This window comes from Sparus aurata, chromosome 4 (assembly GCF_900880675.1).
Source record: "Sparus aurata chromosome 4, fSpaAur1.1, whole genome shotgun sequence".
NCBI classification, from domain to species: Eukaryota; Metazoa; Chordata; class Actinopteri; order Spariformes; family Sparidae; genus Sparus; species Sparus aurata.
The window spans coordinates 11,016,806-11,039,469 of NC_044190.1; the positions used below are offsets into that span (position 1 = coordinate 11,016,806).

At 40.3% G+C, this 22,664-nt stretch overlaps 1 protein-coding gene across 1 annotated transcript in view; it reads right to left on the reverse strand.

Annotated features, from left to right (window-relative positions):
- itfg1 (integrin alpha FG-GAP repeat containing 1) overlaps positions 1 to 22,664 on the reverse strand; it is a 140,421-nt gene that overhangs the window by 44,552 nt on the left and 73,205 nt on the right. Inside the window, exons 11-12 of the mRNA XM_030414566.1 lie at positions 6,107 to 6,257; positions 4,920 to 5,028 (exon numbers count right to left, since the gene is read on the reverse strand). Of these exons, the coding sequence (XP_030270426.1) occupies positions 4,920 to 5,028; positions 6,107 to 6,257 (260 nt within the window). The remainder of the gene's footprint in view (positions 1 to 4,919; positions 5,029 to 6,106; positions 6,258 to 22,664) is intronic.

Genomic DNA, 22,664 nt, shown 5'->3' on the forward strand with positions numbered 1-22,664 from the left:
ACAGGAGGATAAGATGTCAGACCAGAGCAGGTTCAGGTCATCTCAGCGTGAAAAGTCCAGTGAGAGTCCAGTGAGAGTCCAGGCCTCTGGCAGGCAGAGAGACAAGGCTGCTGTCTGAGGCCAACCTGTGATGGATTTAACCCTGGAAATCCGTGAGCATCCCTTCACACGCACACGCACACACACACACACACACACACACACACACACACACACACACACACACACACACACACACACATACACACAGAGGCCAAGCCCGACACAAAGTCAATCCTTCAGTGGGTGTTGTTCGATAATGCTCAGGGGAGAGTTGAGGGATGTCATCTTGTGAAAATAGCATTCCATCTTACAAAACAGAGGACTGGATCAGGCTGTTGACACACTGTGTCAGCCAGTCTGAATATGAAGTTCAGTCTCACTCATTCTAGTGTTACGCCATCAGCTATGCTATCAGAAAAAAATGGTAAATAAACAATTTACCATCGGGGGGGCTTCTGGGAGGGGCAGGGCTATTAAACTGCATTTGAGTTCGCTTTCACATGGGACACGAATGAAATGTTGACAGTGTAACAGAGTGTAACACTTGACAGATACATTTTCACTTTGGTCGCTTGTTGCCTGCTTGCTAGGCTGTAGTCAGCTAGATGTAGAAAATGCAACACTGAACATGGATGAAATATTTACAACCGAAAATGTTATAACTGAAGTCAAATGAAGAGGAGAAGTGGAGGAACTGACAGTTTTTGCATCACCGGGGGAAAAACAGGCATTTTGGTGTGGGTGTATCTGTGTGTGTTTTGTTTGATGTGCAGCAGTGAGACAAGACACGGATAACGAAAAGAACAGCAGTGTTTAGAGAGGCGGCATGAAAGGAATCCATGTTCCAGTGGGAGGAAGGGGGACAAGTCAAGGTCACACACAAACATACTGTACACACAGAGGTTGTCAGGCTAAGTGGAAATAAATGCTTTCTTTTGCTATTGTGTTTATTGATAAATACGATTGTCTTAAATGTTCTAGTCATTTTAAAGCATTTTCTTCCAAACACAGTCATGACTAACTCCCAATCTGTGCTGTTGCTTGCTGCTGTTGCTGTTAAGCTTAGGGCTGCACAACACTGGAAAAAAATGACATTGCAATGTTTTGTTTTTTAGCAATATATATCGCGAAATGAAAAACTTTCACTGGACAACTGGAATTGATCTAATTTGACAGAATTAACCATTATAGAACAATTTTGTAGGATAATGCATTTCATCAACAACCAAAGCTTGCTGTGCTTTTTAGACAAAATTGATCAAGACAACTGTAATTGGTAGTTCGCTGTGTATGCAGAACCTGCATGTCACCCTCAACCAAGGAAGCGTAGTTTCCATTTGTGCAAGCAAACACTGCGTTGTTGATGCTGACATGATATATTGTACATGCTTAGCTGAGCTCATTATGTCTGGAGAGGATCTGGACTGCATACTGTACAGCACAAAAAACTGTGATTTATAAATATCATATCATTCTTGCACTCAAATGTCCAAATATGACTTATTAATTAATTAATTCATAATTAATAAATGATTATACATTCCATTGAATTGTGTGATTAGATTAGCCCAAATGTTTTCAACTGGGTGGAAATCCAGAGAAATCTTGTATTTACTCCAGCATTTTGATTTGTGAAATACCAGATGAAACATCAGAGAGTGAGGAGTGAAGAGGGCACACAGACCAACTAGAATCTGAATAAGGCTTTTATTCATCATCTCATTTTGAAACATTTCTGCCTTGGTCATGTAAGACAGATTTTCATCAGAAATGGTGGTTGTTTATCAAGACAACGTCGCCTATGATCCCATGCTACAGCAAGACCAGCTATCTTTTTTTTCATTGTTTTGAATGTTTGTTTTTCTTCATTGTTGAAAAAATTATAGCAGAAATTATATATAATGTGCTTAAAACATCTGTATTATTATTATTTATTCATTCATTTCAAAATAAATAATTATCTATAACTTAGATAATAACTAACATCACCTGTGATTGTGTGCAGGATCTTTAAACTGTTATGCTGCTTGTTACTCACATCCAATCAATCAACTTAAAGTTTTGATATCTGGCTGAAAGGCTTTATACTGCTGACAGCTCTGCATATTGATTATTGGCTCGTTAAGGTTGGAGGTGAGCTGAGGGATGAGCTGGATCGTTCATCCACAAAAAGACTCACCACTAACACAATCTATGCTCCGCCTTTTCAAACATCCTTGAAACAGAGAGGTTCACAGATATTTTTGCCTAAACTTAAAAAGCACAGTAAATTGTTAAATGTTAACAGTTAACTGAGGGCTTCTGGAAATCGGAAACTGCACTTTCTCAAATTAGAAATGATCAGCCCTGGTATAAACCTTTGACAGAATGTCAACTCTACTGTGAACCTGGAAACCACTGGCTCCGACAGACTCCTGCACCTGCCAACCTAGCATCCAAAACAAGGATCCCACACATATTCAGAAACAAACAAGGGCACAGGACAACATGGATCTCATTCAGCTCTTCTTTCTCTACACTGGACCCTGTGATGTTGAGTTCATGGGTTTGACTTCATCTCCAACACAGAAGTTTAACTTGTCATGAAACCACACGTGTTACTCATGAACCTGACTTCAAGTAGGCTGAAAACATTGCTGTAACAACAGATCAAACGTAGAAGGATTGCAACCAATCCTTATCTAACTCTCTAGTCCCACAATTAAAAGAACTGTAGCATTGTTCTTCAAAATTCAACATGGCTCTACACCCTCATATTTAAATGTGCGGCTCCAGTGTGTCATTCACACGGCTGAGAGAATGTTCAACTGCTCGCTGCCTGACATCAGAAAAGCAGATACAGTACCTCAAAAAACCTCAAAGGTATCCTGCTGTTTGCCCTGTGGTGGATCCTTCTGGTGCATCAGGCCTCAGTCTGTCATTATGGTAGGCACTACATCTACAACTAAAGATGCACACAGATAGAGTGCTGTACGCAACATCTCCACATGGCAAGGTAAAACCGTGCCAATCTTTTTTCTGACACAATTTAAATGTAGCTAAATACTAAACATGACTTCACCATACTATCAGATGATTGTCATTTTGTTTTCGAGAATGAATCGATTTGTTCAATCCCCTCATTACTTTGACCCTGAGTCAATGTGTGCTGGCTTCTGCTGGAAATGAGTCATTGAGCGGAGACTTGCAATGTCCTCACTGTGTCCACTGTTTCAGAGTGCCATGTCTGCATTAGAGCAGAGGATTCAGAGAATCAATACTGTGCTATGTATTCCAGGCAGTGTGTGTGTTATACAAGCCAGTTCTGAGTATATATGTAACACTTGGTGAAGGATATTGATCGTGTTACATACAGTAAGCGTGTACACCTTGCTGGTGTGAGCTAACAAAGGCATGGTGATGATTTATGTGTGTCTCTTGTGTATGTGTGATTGTGAAAGCCGAGGAGCAGTTGTAGCCCCTCCCTTCCAAGAGAGACAAAACAACAACTGTTCGCCAACTGTGCTGAAACAGAAAGGGATGAGCGACGCTCCCTTTCCTACTAATGAGCAGAGCAGAGTGACAGATTAAACCGTGCACAGGCCCACCCTAGAGTGAAACTATTTTTGTTTCCCTCAAATGTCACCGGGTACTAACGCTGTACCAACATTTTGACTTCAATAGAATACGTCTTTTTACTCAAATGCTGTTACAAGGAAAAAAAACACAAGAAATAAAATCTATTAACTTAGAGAAAAAAAAAGCAGTGAGCCAAAAATAACAACATGATTTCTGAGCATCACACGCAGATGGAGCTAAAACAGCTTCTGTTGTAGTCAGACATTATTTGTGAACATCAGGTTTAGAGTGTGACTGAAATACAGAATATTGTAGACACCTTATGTGGTGATCCTTCAGAATTAGTGAAAATGTAGTTGGTTTTGTCGCATAGACAGAATAAAGGTTATGTTTCTGATATTTCTGACACCTTAATCAGGCAGTCGAAGGTAGAAAGTGACAGATTACATGGAGAACGCAGTAGGGGGCTGACATGTAATAAAGGTGCTTGGCTGGCTTTAGATCCAGGACTTCATGGTGTGCACCACAAACTCTTGTGCTTAGTAGTAAACCCCTAAATCATAAAATTGACATTACTGCACTTACACTGTTGTTTTAACTTGTGTGGAGTCTTTACCAGTGGTTTAAACCACAATTAGAATTGTATTACTTCACAATAATTAACTGAAACACAAGGAACGGCACATGATCCATGAAAACAAAAGATTTACGATTGAAGTCTAAAAGTAAACCTGAACACTTCTGAGTTTTAGCCCATTATTCTGCTTCCACTCTCGTGTCACACCTGAAGTATTATTAATGGCACCAACTTCACTGTGAGTTGTGTTCCTTACAGTGCTGTCTTTACAGTAAATCTTTGTGGAAAGTGATAAACAGTCTCATAGTGGAGGGGGGAAGGGTAAGAGGACTGAGTTTGAAAAATAACCTTTGGGAAGAAAATGCATCTACTTCAGCAGTCTTGTGTTATTGAATTCAGGTGAAAAGGGAACAAAATATCAGACAAACTCGCCTTTCACCACCAACTGAGTAGCTTAATGCTAAAAATCCATAAGTCTGACAGATAATAGTCATAAGTATCTGGTTTTTCTGTCTGAGGGAAAAGCTGCTCGTGTTCAATGATTCAAATTTGTCTGGAAGGTGCTGTTGTAGTAAAATGCACTAAATCACAAATTATCAGCTTTATTTTTTGGGAAGAAAAAAGACAGAAAGAGGCAATTTTAGCCTTTCTCTTTCTTCATCCATTGCTACAATAAATTGGTACGGGCATGTGAAGGGGGAGGAGAGACAGACAGAGCATTTTGGGCAAATCAGTCACTTACCCATCACTTTAACGAAGTAGGCATCAGCTTCAAAATTGTTCTTCAAAGCGTGGATGATCAAGTCATTTTTGCCCTCTGCTTGGCTTAGAACCAGCATGTCTAATATACCCTGCAAATGAAGACAGGCATATAGATAAGGGACAATGAGAGCATAGTGTGTGAGTCTTCTGATGTACATTTTTATCCTCTAACATACTGAGTGACTGATCCAGCATTATCTCTTATCTCTTCCCCTTAATACGTCTTTTTCCCTTTTATACATTTTCTCTCAAGTGAACGAGGGACGAAAAGAGAGAGCTGAATTTAACAGACAGGCCACATTAGCAGTTATAATTAATTCTGATAATACCAGCACATACAGTTGATTGCTTTGCAGCTACTGAAATATATGCAGTCACTTATTATGGGTGTGTGTGCAAGAAAATGTGATGGGAGCCTGTTAAACACAAAAAGTAGGATTCTGACGATGAGGAGAAGTATGTAAGATACCGCGTGCGTGTTTTGTAGTGTGCATTTCTTCAGCATCACTCTCACCATGGATAGAAATCCAGGAAGAAACAAATGAAAAAGACTGTGTGTAATAATAACAGCATGGGCTGTCAGACCACAGCAGCAGAGCACACAAAGAAAATAAATAATAACACTTTGTCGTGTAAATACAAAGCTGGCAAAGACTGAGTAAAGCAGACTTGCACACAAGCTACTGTATGTGCTTCAAACAGCATAACTGATTATAAACAAGCATTAAACTGAACATGACATCGTCCTGTCCTCAGTCCAGTTCTGGGATATTAGATCTGAGCATGAAAGGAAAGCCATAAACTTAGATCATTTTGTTGACGTCAGTGTCAAAAAAAGCTTTTCACATAATCCACTTTTCTGCATTAGAGAAATCAAATATTCTTGCGCGCTCTGTGAGATTTATTCATCTTTCATCTCCATTTGGCCTCATGTTTGTTAAATCTGTAGAAAATCTCACAAAGTGATGTCATTGCAGTGGCACATCTAACTATCTGATACTTGTTAGATTGAAGATGGCAGCGAATGACTTGGAGAGATAACAGGAAACCCTGAGCAGATAGACAAAGCTGTTGGATGTTTAGGAGAGACAGATTTAACATGGAGAAATAGAAGAGAAAGAATGAGGATAAGGGCGATAATGTATGCGGTATGTACAGACTACTCACGTCCTCATAGAAGTCAAAGAACGTCGCCATGACGGCGTTTTGGATGGCTCCCAAATCTGACTGATCCCAGTGGATGTGGAACATTCTTCCCACACTACGGCAATTGTCGTTGTTACAGGGAACGTTCTCCAGGAGAAAGGCCTGCTGACCGCTGAGAGGCATAGAGAGAGAGAAAAAGACAAGGAGGGGGAATACTTGTTATCATTTGAGTCTCAGATGGTTACAATGACACATTCTGATAAACTGTCAGACTGATATCAGCTGAATCATACCAGATGACTGGGACTATCTCCAAATTAATTCTCTGTTGAGTCATATACCATTTCTGATGCTGACTCTGGACCCTGCAAACTTCAACCACCACCGTCAACTACCTCGCGCTATGGACTGAAATAAACAATCCAAGCTGTTCATTTTTTTTAAATTACACTTGATACCGGGGTTTGGTTTTGTACCACAATGTATGACTGATCCTTATAACTGAGACAATATCAGAGAGGAGACAAACCACTTAAAGCACTTGAATTGACAAGTCTGGAACACATGTCCTTCCCCACAAAAGCCAACAGTCTGCTTTATGCGAGAGCACAGTTGAGATTCACAACAGTTTCAACTGATGTGATGCGGCTGCAGACTTCCCTTCTGACAAGCATAGAAGAGGAGGATACTACGCTAATACACTAGATTATCAAGAAAGGTGATCCTACTTAAAGATTAGACTTTAACTTGCTTTGATGCTTGAGCTAATGGTGCCAGGAGAGTGTGGTGAAACTGTGCCCATGTGTAGTAGAGGCATAGCCCCCAAGAAAAACTCTGTTTTTAACCTTATTTTGGTGCAAAGTAGACAAGCTTTGTTAACTGTTTTTTTAAATCAGATTTGACTGGTGATTCTGTACATGCAGTTTTTACGCCCTGGTAAGCATGAAGTTATGGCTCTCTCCACATTCATTTACACTTGTTAGCCCTAAGTAACTGCCTGGGGGCGTTGCCAAGGTGGCGACTGAGTGGCAAGACTTGCTTATAAGGACTTTGCTTATAATCACATTGAGCAAAACATAGTAGTGCTGTATTTCTTAAAACAGTCCAAAAGAAAAAAATATCTTGCTTCACACATTTGAGTTAAAGAAATAAGTTACACACATTTTATGTAAATCTTTTTTGCTAACTGTATGATAAGCAAACCTTAGATTGCTGTGACCACACCCTGTATGTGGCCTCTTTTTTTAGACATAAAGAAGTGGCGAGAAATTTACTGGAGCTAAAAACAACCCACAAAACCCATCTACTCTGAGACTCAATCTAATTTTTCTTCACTTCTCTACCTGTACTTTGTGTGCTTGATCTCTGTCACCATCTCCCTCCGAGTCTCTGGGGAGATTGAATCCCCCCTCTCTCTATCTTTGTGTCATTGGAGATGGCTCTCTGTACCTGTTCTTAGATCTCCGTGGGAGTGGTGAGTGTTAAAAAAAAAAAAAAAAAAGCTCTGGTCTAAAAATAGACAAAATGTGAAAGCACTCCCTTTCTCAGAAGATGACTGTTTTTTTACCCCGACTGTTTCCCAATGCAAGTGTCTGGGGAGTGGAGGTGAATCTAAACCACAAAATACCAGTCACTGGGACGTTTGTCATCTAGGATGCTTTAAAGACTTAGTGAGGCAGGGCTGGAAAAACACAAAATGTGCCTTTTTGCAGCAAAATATTCACCTGTCACAATGTCAGAAAAGGAGGGACATTAGCCATACAATGAATAAAAATATCTGCAAAGTATGAAGAGTGATCCTTGGTAAAATATTGACTTCATGTCATTAATACAATGGCCCCATCCATCAAACTGTGTTGACTTTGCAAATTTCACCCCAACTGCGTTGGGAAACTTTGGGAATGAAATTGATGTGATACACAGTTAAAGAGAGAGAGTGACAGACAAATGAGTTCTCTTGTCTTTACGCGTCTCTACAATGTGACAGCACAAGCTGATCTCATTGTCATGTCTTACAATAAATGAGATAGAGATGAAAACAGAAATAATCTGTATAAACACAGAAATGGGATGCACTTTATAAAGTGTGTGCTCAGCATACTAAATATGGCAGATAGCAGGGTAATAATTGCCAATGTTACACAATAGCTGACTTCAACCAAGCAATCCAAGTGGTCAAATTGCTACTTGGATTGTACTCTGTATGCCTCTCCAGCACCCGGGAAAATGGCTGTTAAGTGAACAAGCAGTAAAAAGGCAATTTAATTACCTTTGTTGTAATGTCTTTATTGTATTCATTGTAGTTTTTTCATTAAGTCCCTAATGCTTGCTTTGATAGCTGTTTCTCAAAAAATGTCCCATCTGCAGCAAGAATAGTTCACTGAATGTTGGCAGTGCTGAATGTAAGAACTTGTACCTCAGTGCATCAACCTGCATGAACACATTTTATTCAAATTATGATGGGGCAGAAAGAAGGAGAAGGAGAAGGGAAAGTTCAACTAAGCCTCTTAAATATTACACACATGTTAAGACCTGCTTCATTGTAATAAATAAAGCAAATTCAAATTAATAACCACGCTGGAAAAACATCTTTTTACCTGCAAGTTTAAGTAACAAAACCTTAACTTTTAACGGTACTTTCTCTATTATGTTGGTACTATTGAGTACCGATCCATGTTGGGTCATTCGGTGCCACAACTTAAGTACCTGAGGGTACATCTGGGTGAGAGAGTAACTTGGTACAGAGAGAAAGAAAAAGACAGTGTGACTGCCTCACCCCTGCAGCCTGTTCAAGTGATTGATTCAGGGCAATGGCGTACCAAAAGTGGTCACAAGTGTGGTTAAACTTTTTCAAATACAGCCTTTGATATACACATCTTGTGTTGCAAAAGGATTGAATCAATCTTGAAGCTCAAAACACCTGGTTAAACACAAAGTAAATCTTAAAGCAGAAGAGTATTCTGCCTGTCATAGCCTAAAAGCCAATTCCCTCATAGCAGCTGCAGCTAATGTTAGCGTGCCTGTAGCCAGCTTGAGAAGCTAACCCTCCATGGATGGCAACACTTTGAGAGAGGCAGTATTGTTCAAAATTGATGATAGCTTAGCATTGTGACATAGCACTGGCAGAAACTCAGCCACTGGCTGCATCTGAAAAGTTTGGACTTATATTTTTACAACTGAAATAAATGTTTGCTATTAAAGAGAGTAAGGTACTGAAACAAAGATACCATCAGGTGCTGTTTGGTATCGCTCCAAATGTGAATAATATCCTCCCCTCAGTATGGCACACCTGCCACCAACAAAAAAGTAGACAGTGGAGGTATCTGTCATGGTAGTTTAACCTATACGTGGTGTTTTGCAGTAATATCAAATTCATTTTTGCTTTAGCACAAAAAATGGCCCTAAAATGATCATTTTAAAACACTTATTAAGTCAAAAATGATTTTTCCATTTACTGTGAAACTGATTTGTTACCAGCAACACACTCAGGGAAACAAATTTACTTTTGAATTTAGTGGCAACATTTCCAATGCTCCTGTACATTTTGTCTGGCACTTTGCTGAAGTCAGCAGCTGACACTGCAATAACCACTAAGTGCACTCCATAACATTCTGGTTGTTATTATTATTCAGGTAGGACAGAGTTACAAATGCTCAGTTAGTGGGGGACGTCTGAATTCAGCTGCCAAAATGACAGGCATCTGTATTTAACACACTGCAAAGTACAGCAGAGTGAAGGATTTAATTAATTCCTAAAGTGGACACACAATGCTTCGGGCACATGGATTAAAATAGTGTTAATTCAGATGACTATTTTTTCTGCAGACGAGCTGCTGTTTCAGGCTGCCTGTGTCTTTATGAGTGCCAGAAGGCGGTGTGGGGTGGAGCTGATGTGGAGCTTGTGCTGGATTAAGTGACTTTGGCTGTGATTATACATATACTTGCTGGAGGTTTGGTAAAAGGTCGTTCTGTGTAATCCATCAATACTGTGTCTGCACCAGACCCTTCCTCCCCTCTCATTAAGCTTTAACAGCGCATCATTCACAGAATATGACCTGCCACTGCAGCACCTGCTGGTCAAGACACTGCAAATGGCGAGTACCGATTGGCTCACCAGCAGATAATCAGGCTTCTAGCTGCAGGAAATTGTTGCAATCTTTTAGAGACAAAACGCGTTTGTGAGCGTATGTCTGTGTCTGTGTGTGTGTGTGTGTGTGTGTGTGTGTGTGAAGAAGGAATGGTCGCCATTACAAAAGTATCTGGCTGATCCTTCACGAAGCATCTGATCGTTATTCATCGATGTGTCTATGTCCTTTCTGAGATTTTTATATTTCAAAAGAAACTCTCTCCAGCACTGCAGGGGTGCTGAAGGTGGAGATGAACTCAAGGTCATGATGCAGATCATACACACAAGCACACGCACAAACACATACACACACGCTACACGCACCAACTGTATAGAGAAAACAAAAACATCCTCGTCACCTCTGTCAGTTTCCTGTTAACGGCAGCAGGTTTAACTACAAACCACACTTACTTCTATATCAGCAACTACATCACAGCATCATTAAAAGAGATGCCCAGAGCCAGTCCTATAGATCAGTATGGGTGCACTGGTGCTTCTTCTGACACTAACTAAGCGGTTGTCAAGTACTTTATTTCTGCTCCTTTGTTCTTGTTACCAAAAAAAAAAAATGTAAAAAACATTCAAGTAGCAGCTTCTCACGAGCTAACCAGCTCATCATATCAACTGTTGCTAATTCCTGGTAATTGTGTGATGACAGAACCAAGCAGAAGAAACCTTGGCTGTTGTCTACTTTGTGTACTGTCTGCAAGCTGGCGTCTATAGTCAGTCAGACAGCATCGAATGAAACCAAAAAACATCCCTATTCATTTTATTGCATACTAAGTATGCTAAGCATGTTGGATTCTGACTTGGTATCAGTGGACACCCAATATCAAAGGATTCTGTCGAGAATTAAAAAAACTTTCACTTGCTGAACAAAAAATAATAAAATGCGGCAAAACAAAATCTGATCATCTGATACACATTTATATTGGACCGTTTCCACTGGTAATTAGACAGCGTCATTTTGAGTTCAAGGTAAGGCAGAAAGTTTCATTTTGTTTGGCATCACAATCTTCCTGCTGCTGTATATTGTGACACTGATGCCAGCGAAAAGAAAAAATCCTAAATAGAATTACTATTTTCTTGAAAAACTAAACATTTGACTAAAATGTGACTTTCAAAGTGAGAGAAATGTGCAGCTTCCACCTGTATGGGCACTAGTGTTAGCACGTATGTGTGTGTATGCCTGGGGGCTTTGATCATTGTGTGAACCCTGATGTGTGTGTGTGTGTGTGTGTGTGTGTGTGTGTGTGTGTGTGTGTTTCTATGTGCACCTGCAGTGAGTCTTCCACCTCCTCTCTAATTGGCCTCCAGAGGGGCAGTGGGCTGGCAGGAGGCTGACCAGCTGATCAAGATGACGATGACCCTTCGAGAGGGCATTATTACCTGCCCACCTTAACATTTCCCCATCCATCCTCCCAGTCATCCCTCCATCTCTCTACTCATCTGCCTCCCTCTGAGAGGCTACAGTAACCTGACCACCTCCTTTTTGATGCCTCTCCTTTCCTTTTCTTTCTCATTTCCTCTTATCCACTCTTATACTAACGTCCTCATACTCCATAATCTCCCCATCCATCTGCCTTTGTTCCGCATGTTTGCCTTTTTGCCCACCAATCAACACCAAGGACTCTATTAAAATGCCTTCTAGCCATGTGTTACTTTTGCAGAGTGTGGTGTTGGTGCATTTAATAACAATCCTTACAGTTTTGCTGATGAAAGCAACACAGACTCATCTCTTCTTTTCTTGACAAAATGACCTACTGATGCTCCTTCCCATCAACTCTGACCTACTTTGTTTACCTCACAACACTTCCGTTGCCAGATGAAAATGTCTTTCAGGTTACTCAAGATTTAATTATGCACTTAATGGCTTTTTTGTCAAAATAACAATATAAAACCAAACCTTTTTTTTTATTTGATTAAATTGTTCAGACACATTTTTTTCCTAGAATAAATTCAGTTTGATTGATTCGAACTCAATGCCATCACTTCACACACAATTAAAGCATATTAGCGTAAGAATAGAACAAATCACTTGAAACTCACAGGCTGAGTAATGTTAACATAAAATCCTCAGCTTCTCTTTGATCTACTGTGGCTTAGATCGAGCCTCATCTGTACATGTATAGACTGTATATAACATCTGTGCACTTGTGTTTTTTTTCACCTTGTGACATCGCAGATATATCTTGCAAATGCTTTAGGTTCTAAAGGCCATCGGGTAGGGAGGCCCTGCCTGCCCCATATCAGGGTAGTCTGTTAACGAAGGCGAATCTGCAGAGCCCTTTTGTACTCGCATTTGCATCAGGTCCCACTCCTATTCAGACAGATTTCCAACCGATCTGGTCCATATCGGCCAATCTCAATCTCTTGCTGCTCTGACTGATTGTGATCGGCCTAAGCACGTCTGGTCTGCAGGTCTGTTCAGCATAACACAGCAGGCACATGTAAGTCAAACTGTCAAACTAGGCAATCCTGATCACATATAAATCAAGAATGTGTGACTGCATGTGAGAGAGTCGGGCAATGCCTGGCTAACATAAGGTAAGAAAAGGTCGGGAAACCTTATTCTCTACTCGCTCAATTGTAACCATTCTTTTAAAACTCTGTCTCTCTCAAGTCTTCTTAGGTAAACACATTAAATACTAAATAATTCTAAAATCCAACTCACTAAAACAATCACTGTTCAAATAGGATCTTTAAATTAGAGGACTGAAATCCTCTAATTTGCACACACACATACACCCACAACGGTAAGCCCCAGTTGGATTGACTCGGACATGTAACAGGTCACCAAACCATTGACTGACTGACAGTGAGGGAGAGAGACTGACAGAAAGAGAGAGTGAGAGAGCGAAAGATACCAGGACAAAGGTGAGTAAAAAGAGGGAGTTAGCAGGTCCAAATAGATGAAGTGACAGCGAGACAGCGACATGGTGTCAAGGCCCACAGAGACGCTGTGTTTTCTCATTCTGCGAGCCACTGTGGTGACGAACACAGGCAGTGACACACAATCAAAGTCAAAGAACATCTTTTGGTAATGTCACACTTCTACATGGTCAGTCTGCCGTCACTTGTTTTCCTCAGCATCCCTCTGTGGCTGTTTTTTTCAGCTCTCACTCTGTTGTGTGGCAAAGTCAGCTTGAGTCTTTCCTTATTGGTCTTGTTGTTCGCACACTAATTTGTTTCAAAATGATACGAAACAAGATTTTCATAAAAAAAGAAAATAATTTTGTGTCAAACAAGAAAATTGAAGTATTGCATCCGTTTCCACTTTCATCACTTTTCTTAAGTGCTGTAAAGGAACAAATAATTTGCTACCATGTGCAAATTTACTTGTATTGCAATATACACTAAGGTTGGATTAGGGTTTTTACACTACCAATAAACCTGGCCTCGGAAACAAGAAAGAGCTGAATAACACTGAGAAGTTGAGTGTCTGAGTTGATGGGTGTAAGAGTGAGAAAAATCAATGCTAAAGTCTAGGTGTGAATTTGTTGCACTGGGCTTGAAGTCCCCATCTGTCACTGCAGCACTGCAACGCCTGTGGCCTAAACACTGGCATTGTGAATGTTTTTTATAGGAATGAAACCCAAAATGACTGACTGAGCTTCTGATACTGTAGCAAACCGCATATTACACTAGATTCAACACAATTCAAATAAAAAAAAAAGACACCTTTTCAGTTATGTTGGATTATGATGGATTATTCATCTTTTCACAAGATTGACCTGCTTTTCAGGAATACAACAAATAATGCACATTTAGTTGGTTGGATGGTAAGCACTTAAATCCCCACTCAAATATCTCAACAGCTGTCAGATGTTTTTTAAGGATTTTTTAATGGTCCCCAATGGATGAATTATAATCATGTAATCATATAAAGAAAACTGTGGGTATAAAATTGCCATCAGCTGACTATTTCAGTTTGCATTCTAAACCTTTTCTCCTATTTGCACTATAATGGTTTCATAATATCTGTCTATACAGGAAACAACCATGACAACCTTTGTGCTTGCAACCTACACCCTGAATATTGCAAGTTGCTCCACCCTGACCTAACAGTGTGAACATAAACAGGGCAGCAATTGTAACAGATTTAGCCATTTTAATGCCAGGGCTCACCATCCCACGTGCCAGACCTTCCTCCAGCACTAGCACAGCCCTCTGGCATCCCGGACGCAAAACTAGGTATTACTTCCCTGTTCTTCTAGCACCACCATTATGTCACCATCATAACCTGTCAAACTATTTGTTTACATTTGTTTATTATTCACCAAACTAAAACAGTTAAGCCACATTGTTATTGCTAGCATATTAGCATGCCAACTTTGTATTAATAACAAAGAACTGCCTACTAACAGCCTCTCAGAGCTGCTAGATTAGTTGTAGATTCGTTGTTGTACTTATCTACTCACAGATCAGTCTTCTTCTTGGAATTTTGGATTTTCTGTAGGTGCTGCTTTGTTCTTTCTTAATTATTTCTGATGCTAACTAATTGCTCAAATCAATCCCCAACAAAATGGAAAAATAAAACTGGTTGAGCTAGCACAGGCTTATTCCAAAGACTTAGACACTGGGTGCTTAAAGCAGTCAATAGAAAACATTACATAACCTGGATATAGGCTGAATTACTACAGTGTTGTATCAACCCATGACAGAGAATAGCAAACCGGAGATGTATTTATATGCCCACATTGAAGATTATAACTTCAAAGAAACAGATGTGCTTTCAGTTAAATGAGGCACACATACAGACACCTCCACAGATTTTGCTGTAATAGCATTGCAATGCTCCACACTGAAATGTGGCATAATGACATTCTTTAAAACTAATCGTCAAATGGCAAACACCCTCTTTCATTATGCTATTACTGAAAAGCTCCCTAGAAAGCTTCTTAATTTTCTTTGTTTAAAAAGTCATCTGAGGGCAAACCAGCCTCCCGCCAACAGAGCTCTACTTTGGAAAGAAAAGAGGCTGTGCAGGACTAACAAGGCAAATGTCTCATGCTACTCTGGTTTCCAACCCGGTATTAGCAACAAAACCAAGAGACAAACACAGCTACACTGCTTCCAACATACAGAGAGGAGATGGATTTTAAATGGCATTGCCTAGCAACAGCCTGCTAAGCTCTTGGCAGCTGCTTGGTCGGGGTTGCATACTGATAGACAAAGACACACACACACATACACACACACACACACACACACACACACACACACACACACACACACACACACACACAGTAAAACTTAATGTCATGGAACACGCAAGTCCATTAATTGTTGCTCTTCTACATGTGATTTTGAAAAGAAGGAGGTGTTCTCTTGCCCTAATCTCCAACTCTGTGTTCATCACAGTTTTTCCGTACAGAGGTCCATTTTCTAATACTGTCAAGATAACTGCTACCATTTCCCACTACCATGTTTATAGTCTGTTAAAAAGATCCTCATTAAGAATTACTATGTGCTTAATTTACTTTCCTTTCTCATGAAACAGTAAAAACATATTTATTTATACTTAAAGTACAAGTGTCTTACAACTGTTTATGACATTTTCTATAAACTTAACAATAACAACAAATCAGAAAAGTTTTATGAACAAGTTTTCATTAATAAAGGCCAGCATGGTTTTATGAAAATTGAAAATTGAAATTGACAATGAAAATTATGTCTGCCACTGATGAGTACCACGTTTTTCCAAGGAAGATTTTGACCATAGGCACATACAGTATAGCACAGTCTCAGGCAGTTTGTGTGGCATCTCCTCTGCAGCAATGTGGATTGCCAGTGAACTTAAGCGATGTAATGTGCTGTGGACAAATTAACAGCAAGCAGACCAGAAAGCCACCTGGGCGCAAAACCAGGTGTGCATAGGAGGTCAGCTGAAATTTAGTCAGCGGAAATGACAGCTATGGAAGGCAAATGTGCTCATCTGTAAATAATTAATGTGTAGTCCTGTGAGAGCAATAAAAAAACACATCCCATCTTTGTGTTTGGCCTATAAACCTTGATTCTGATTCATGAGTTGGAGGTAATAGTTTTTTTGTTTAACAGATTGTTTTGTACATGCTGCTGCCAGAGTTCTCACAGACACTAAGAAGGTGGAGCATATAACAGCGGTCCTTAAATCACTGCCCTGGCTTCCTGTGTGCTGACGGATAGACTCTAAAATCTGATGACTTGTCTATAAACCACTAAATAGTCTTGGGCCTAGATGCATCTCAGATTAACATGAACGTGATGAAGCATTTGAGACACGTTTCCTCAGTGTTCCCAGGATCAAAACCAAGCAAGGTGAAGCTGCTCCACACCTGTGGAAAAAGCTTCCAGATAGATTGAGGGATTACAGTTTACTTTGGCCTTCACATAATTAGATTCATAACATATTTTTGAATCTGTTAATTTATTGATTTATTTGTTCATTTTGGCTTTTAAATGCAAATTTGACCTTTTCTTAATTTCTTACTTTTAATGTTTTTCTATACCCCTGGAAAAATGACTTTGAATTGTCTTGTGTCTGAATGGGGCTATATAAATCAATGTGCCTTGCCTATTGAGTGAGTTTTTGTTTTGGTAAACAATTAAGATGATTGCATTCAGTAATTTTCAGAAACACACTTAGCAGCCAGTGTTTCCCACACATGGACTTTACTTCATAAAAACTTCAGAATCAGAATTCAAAGTTTTCCAATCAAGATGTGCAAACATTTCACAATGTACTAAAGACAGTGAACCTTCGTGGTCAAAGTTGTCTTATTTAAGTGTGTTGCCTCATTCAACGCCTAAAGAAGAATACATTAAGTAACATGGTAAATAGACTTGCATTTCTATAGCACTTATCCAGTCTACTGACCGCTCAAAATGCTTTACAACAGTCACATTCACCCATTCACACAAATTCATACACTGATAACAGGTGCTGCCATGCAAGATGCCAGCTGCTCAGTATCTAGCTGTTCACTATCTTGCTTAAAGCTAGGGTCTGTAATGTTGTTCAGAAACACATTTTGTTATACTGGGTGAAATTATCCTGTTATCCAATCATTACGTATTCAGAAAAAGGAACGGAAATCATCGGACCTCTGTGGCAGCTGTAGGACTGAGAAAAAGCTGACCAATCCGTGCTATCCGATAGCACGACGAAAAAGGCTCTGGATAAAGAAAGAAGTCGACCAAGTCAACATCGGTGCGGTGTTTGATCGGTGGAGACAACTGGGGCATGTGAAGGGCTTGAAAAGTGATGCAGAGGTTGCTCTCTTTCTGTTGGACAGGTAATTATTTGTTTTGTTTCAGGGGGATTTGTTATTTTCATGAAATATGTGAGGTTTGCTAACTTGGCTATGTTTGTAGCTTGTATTAGCCCAATGCTAACATTAGCTTCTTTGTGTGTTGTTTTAAGCCATGACAATGGCTAATGAGTCGGCCCAATTTCCACTAGATAGGGGTCCGCTGCGTTGCGGCTCTGATCCGGTTTTGCTCCGCCTTCCGGCAATCCCCACCGGTCAGTCCGCCACGGCGCAGTACGGTAGACAGCTGGCCTCACGATGTGTGCTGGTGTCAAGACGGAGTGTTTTATTTTGAAAAGTAACCGGATGTAGTTTGTTATTTTGGCGCTTGACTTCCTGTCCGTGCTTAATTCAGCTGAATTGCTGCGTCTTGCTCCAGCATCTCCTTCTCCCTGCTGAGTCCCACTGCCAGATTCGCGTTCAAGTTTGTGGGGGAGTGGCTTTGGACGGAGCACGGACTTAAGGTGCCACTTTCAAATCTTGCTAGCTCTCTTGCTAGCTCTCCAGGATTGTAGACCCCAGCTTTAAGGTTACTTAGACATGCAGTCAGAAGATCCAGGGATTAGGGCAGGTGACCTTCCATTATTGGATGACCGGTTCTAACTCCTGAGCTATAGCTACCCGACATGCAACGAAGCAGTCCACCCTAAAGTTGTTGTTTGGGGCTGATGATGTTATGCTCTGTGTTTCCAATACACAAGCTCTATGTGTAAGTGGGGGCCCATGGTAGTATGAATGGAAATGTGTAACAGGTCGGTTAATGAGTTGAACTGAAGTTGAAGTTGAGCCCACCCAGACAAGACCTCTAGATTTCTGTACTAAAGGTTCCAGAACCAAGAACTGCAGACCGCATCCCCCTTTCCCTGCAGCAGTAGGGTAAACATCAGAAACTATATAAGGCCAGCACTTTATAGGCTAAAAAAACATTTGACTAGTTAATTAAAGAACTTGTCATTACTAGCACAAGCAAAATCTCAACCTGTAGGAAACACTGGCAGCTAGCAACTGTTGCTAGCTAGTAGTACCATCGAAATTGACACCTAGCAGATAGCGAATAGCGTATGTAAGTAAAAAAATGTTAACTAAATCACAATGTTTAAAGCTCATGCTAAAAGACTCTGAATCCAGACTTCAGAATTGGGGGCTGTGGAGCAGCTCCTCCTTACAGTCTGTGAAGCCAAAGTTAGCTCATGTAGCTTGAGTGTAGAGCTGTCAACAGTATAATTAGGGGTTATCAGTGAATCACCATTAAGCTTGCTTTTGCACTGCCAGATGTGACTCAGCCCCAGTTCATCATTATTGCCAAAAAACAATATTTATTGCAATCACAATACTGTTGAAAAACATTACAAAAATATATTTTGCCTGATCATTTAGTTTAACCCTGACCTTGTCCTACTAACCCAGCTCCCCAACAGTGTATTTTGGTCAGCAAGGCAACATAGAAGCATAGAGGAGTGATAGACAGAAAGAACTTTTCCAAAAAACCTTCCTCCTGCTTTTAAAAATACATGTTTGTTGTATTGAGTAAGAGAGACAGAAGGGATGAGAACTGTGATGTTTTTTGAGATTTTGCCAGGCGACAACCTCAAGCCGAGGTTAACTACATTATTCTGTTGCTGTCAGACACTCACTGACCTACAGCCTGAAGAGTTCTACACATGAATATGCGCTCTGTTGTGAGTGTCGTGCAGACGTGTAACATCTCCCCGAGACTTTTCCTGCCTTTCTGTTGATTCATATTCCTTTTCCAAAGCCACTTGTGACATCTGAAGGTGAATCTGGATGGACAATAACAGCTCCAGTCACTGTTGTCTGTATTTAACAGTAATTTAGTACCACACAGTGTACAGCACATTGTTGTGTGCTGTCATGTCGTGGTGTGAGATACAACAAAAATCACTTAAGTTCAGCTGTTTCCATCAGTGACCTCATTTCGTATTCCAGAAATAGCTCCCTCTCATCACACACTGCTACATGGATGGCCACATAGTACATGTACACGCTTATACATACACACACACGCAGCCCAGTGGAGGGTGGAGTGTGACATTTAGACTATTTCTCCTGTGATAGAGGGCTCTTATGAAGCTGGGGCGGACCATTTTAACATCAAACACTCAAAGTCAGCAGGACGCTCTGTCTCCCCCGAGGGCGGTGTTGAATCAAGAGTGTGTGTGTTGTCCTGCGAGTATGAAGCCTACCTGAGTAAAGAGAGTGGCCGGCTGCTCTGACAGAAAATCAGAGCTTCTATAAAAATAGTCTGCAAGCCTAATCACGTCTTTGTAGCAATATTAGTTTGACTGTTTTATCACCACTATCACAGCAGAGCTCTAAGAAGCTGCAGGAGCTTTGTTCTTCGTCTTTTTCAGCATTTTCTATGAGGGCATATTCTATTGCCACCCCACTGTTTTTTTGTTTTGTTTTTTTTAGAGGAAAAGGCACTGCCAAGACCATATTTTGTGCTGATATGGAAATCAAACAGCTTGATGTGTGCTTTGTTTACTTAATAATTAGTTTTGGCAGCTGCATGCAGTAACTCATCACTGCTACAGTCCTGGTAGACTCAGAACAAACTCCCTAATTGAGCTAACGTGCCTCAATTCTCCGTCTTTGTGATGAGCACCAAAAGTAGGATTACTACTACTACTACTATTACTACTCCTATCATCACACTTGTTTCACTGCTACAAAAGAAAAAAAAATAAACAACAGAACAATAAACATGGCAGCTGTCCTTGACATTCAATCAGACTTCTCCTGAACTCTGCACCCAAATCCACTTTGAGTTTCAATATGCAATGGATTTGAAGAACTGCGCTTAATTTGTCTCTGCAATGACTCATTTTGATAGTTGTGATTATGGTTGTGTGCTGTCCAGCTAGCTAGATGCCAAGAGAGCGTCCAACATACATCCCCGTGCCAGGTTTACACGTTTCTCCACAGTGATATCCATAATTTTGCTTTGTTCAGCTTTACAAGCTGGAAACAGAGTCAGTCAATAAGCTATACTAAGGAAGCTAAGCTTAGAAAATGCAAACGCCAACCGCATGATTGAGAGAAACACTAACAGTAACCCACAGATGAAAAACACGCTGCCAACTAGAAAGCACCTGGGCTCGCCTAACAGGCCAGGTTTAATAAGACAATAAATAATGGGACATGGAGATGTGCAGACGTAACAAACTTTCTATTCATTTCTCTCCCACATGTAACAAACGCCAACTGCAACTTTAAGGGATTATACTAGCTGTCTGTGCTCTCCGGTGGGACACCTTTAAAAATCTCAGTGTTATGAGAATACAGGGTTTAGTAGTCAATGACTATCAGCATCATCTGTGATTAATGATGCCGGAACCCTAGTTGTGATTGAGGTTGAGTAGTAGAACATGAACTTTGTAAGCATTATGTCCTAATTTACAAAACATCTAATTAGTTTCAAGAATAAGAATGACAACATCAGAGGTTGTAGTGAATAATTTACCTGAAGGCATGAGTCAAGGGCCAAAGTCTTTCTTCCGCTGCATAGAACGAGTGTACCTGATATTTTTTGGTATCACCTCGGTAGAGGGTCCAGGTGAGCTGAGGTGACGCTAAAAGTTGACTTGAAAACATTGCAGACTATTGATTGGTCAGAGAATTTCCACTAGACTCTTCAATCTGCAGACACGGGACATCCTGTACAATCTTAGAATTTCTATATTACCATTAAATTACACTACCATTAAAAGCTACCGCGATTTTATTATACACTTTATTATACAAAATGGCAGCCCACAAAACCCTGTCGTGGTCAGCTGATGAAGTGGAGATGTATCGAGAACACCATCCCTTCAATATCTTCTGTTTAGAAGAGTTGTATACTGTAGCTCCTGTGTGTGTGAGCCTGTGGTTGAGTAAGAGAGAGTGGCAGAGAGTGACGGTGAATGCGAGCTGAGAGAAAAAGGATAGCATTGAATTTGTTATTAAATGTTCTGTGTTGGATACAGTTTGTCACTGAATAAAGCCCGCAGCTTCTTAAGACTCAAGTGAAGTTCTTGTGTGTTGTTTCCCCAACTCCTGGAAGAATGAAGGGCGGCCACCAGATAAAGAATCCCGCCTATGTTGACAGGGTACTACCAGTGGGAAACAAAACTGAGGTGAAGAACTTGGTAGTAAAAGCAAGTCAAGTCGAGCGCCCTGCAATTCAAAAACGACATAAGACCCCCACACATAATACATGACCTGCATACTACAGCACACACAGCACACAACACATATAAATTGAGAATAGCATAATCCTTTGTTCCGTTTCTTCAAACAGCTATATTCACTGCTATTTTACTTTGCTCTCAAAAGTGGGAAGAAAGAAAGAATGAAAGTAATTATGCAAGAATAAAAGCAACATGGGCTTATTACACTAACATCTGGGGATTTTGCTGACTTTTAAGGGGTTTTTAAGACCATAATTATTCTACACAATGTCTACTGAGGTTGAATGGGTACAGAAGCTACGATGCAGTAGGATGGCTGATTCTTCCTAACAAAATCAGTTCAGGCAGCTAATAACGGTCAAGAACCGAAGAGGTTAGGATTTCACGCTTTTAGTGAGTTCTCCCTCCCTGTCTTCACGCAGCATCCTCCACAGACATTATGTTACACACACACACTTACCAACGTAAACACACTCCCTCAAATGCAACGCATTCGCTATATGTGCAACATCCTCTCGCGCTCAATCCCTCAGAGCCCTAAAACCTTAACAAGGAAGATTTAATCAATTTTCAAAGTAAATGGGTGAACAAAGAAGGGGCCATTATCGTTATGCTAAATGTTGGCAACAGTTGTGTGTTCCCATGGAGAGAGCATCTCTGGTGGCGTTTTGGTAAACCTCGCACACAAAATATATTCATACTTGCCAACGTGTTTTTATAAATGAGAATTCATAACATCTAATCTGTAACAAAAAGCACTGCCTGTGGTATTATACTTTTTTGGGCTGGTTATGTCACTTGGTAGCGTATGTTTTTATGAATCTCATGAATACTGTATATAACAGAAGAATCCTTTTGAGCACAGCAGAAATGTACCTGCAGAATATTCGCAACTATCAAAACATCTGTCAGTCAAAAGTTATGTTCTGTCACAATTAAATAGCAAACGCTTCCTGCTGGAGTCGTGGT